At 40.5% G+C, this 1,116-nt stretch overlaps 1 protein-coding gene across 1 annotated transcript; it reads right to left on the bottom strand.

Annotated features, from left to right (window-relative positions):
• Positions 1 to 223: 223 nt before the first annotated feature.
• Positions 224 to 904, bottom strand: LOC114537149. Its single transcript, XM_028558279.1, has one exon. It carries the CDS (start codon positions 902 to 904, stop codon positions 224 to 226), a length of 681 nt encoding a protein of 226 aa, XP_028414080.1.
• Positions 905 to 1,116: the final 212 nt, after the last annotated feature.

Here is a 1,116-nt window from a genome sequence, read left to right as displayed (position 1 = left end):
CACAGGGCACCTATGTAGATAACGTTACATCCTTCCTTTTTTTTCCTTTCCTTTAGAAATATACCTAAAAGTTCTTTTTTTTTTTTGAAGATTTTCTTTAAAAATAGTTCTATAATATGTGTGCCTATGTAATAGGGTTCCAAATAATCTATATTGTTTTTCTAAAGAGTTCATAATGAACTGACAAGCAATGTTCTCAGCCTTATAACGGACTAATCCAATCCTAGTCTAGGCAACTTGGCGGTTTGAATACTCGGCCACTCCTTGTCACTCCACTGATGGCTTTCCCAGGGCTAACAACATGTTGGACCTGCAACTTTGGCGGCGTTAATGGAGGTGGTGTTGATGATGGTGACACAGGTGGAGGTTGTTTGTCTGGCTGATAAAACTGTTCCTTAGAAGCACGCAAATGTTTACGATTTCTCCTGAACTGCCTGCCATCCTCAGTTATCACTTCATAAGATCTGATACCCGCTTCTCTTGTTACCTGACCTTTTATCCATTTCTTTTCTCGATCATTTGGTTGAGGGGTAATTCGCACCACTTGACCTTCTTTCAGCGTTGGAAGCTCCTTTGTCTGTCTGTTGTAATAGGATGCTTGTTTCTCCTTCCTTGTCAGAATTTGTTTTCTTACATCAACTGGCGCTGGTTGTGGCTTTAGTAATGGTTCAGCAGTCGGTAACTGTGTCAGAGTTCTTCGTCCAAACATTCTTTGAGCTGGGGACGTATCCATGCCTTCCGTAGGAGTGTTTCTCCAGCTAAGCAACGAGATAAAATACTCCATACATGCCTCTTTGCTTTTCTTCATGAGGTTCTTGGCTGTCTTGACTGCATTTTCGGCTCTTCCATTGCTCTGAGCATGCAATGGTGAACTGGTGATGTGCTTAGTTCCTGCAAATCTCATAAAGTTAGCAAATTCAACTGAGTTAAATGGGGGACCATTGTCACTACAAAGTTCATTAGGAATTCCATGAGTAGAAAAGTGTCTCTTCATCTTGGAAATTACACTTTTACTTGTTTTGCTACTTAATGGGTCTACTTCAAAATAACCGCTATAGTAATCGACTGTGCACAAAAAGTCTTTACCGTCTATCGTAAAAATGTCAGTGGCAATCT

The sequence above is a fragment of the Dendronephthya gigantea genome, unplaced genomic scaffold, assembly GCF_004324835.1.
Source record: "Dendronephthya gigantea isolate DGI-Jeju-01 unplaced genomic scaffold, DenGig_1.0 000151F, whole genome shotgun sequence".
Taxonomy (NCBI): Eukaryota; Metazoa; Cnidaria; class Anthozoa; order Malacalcyonacea; family Nephtheidae; genus Dendronephthya; species Dendronephthya gigantea.
The sequence above is the reverse complement of the archived record's forward strand: the minus strand, read 5'-3'. Positions and strand labels throughout refer to the sequence as shown.

Coding starts and splice junctions, on each gene's coding strand:
- LOC114537149 (XM_028558279.1), bottom strand. CDS start 904: ATGAGATTTGCAGGAACTAAGCACATCACCAGTTCACCATTGCATGCT.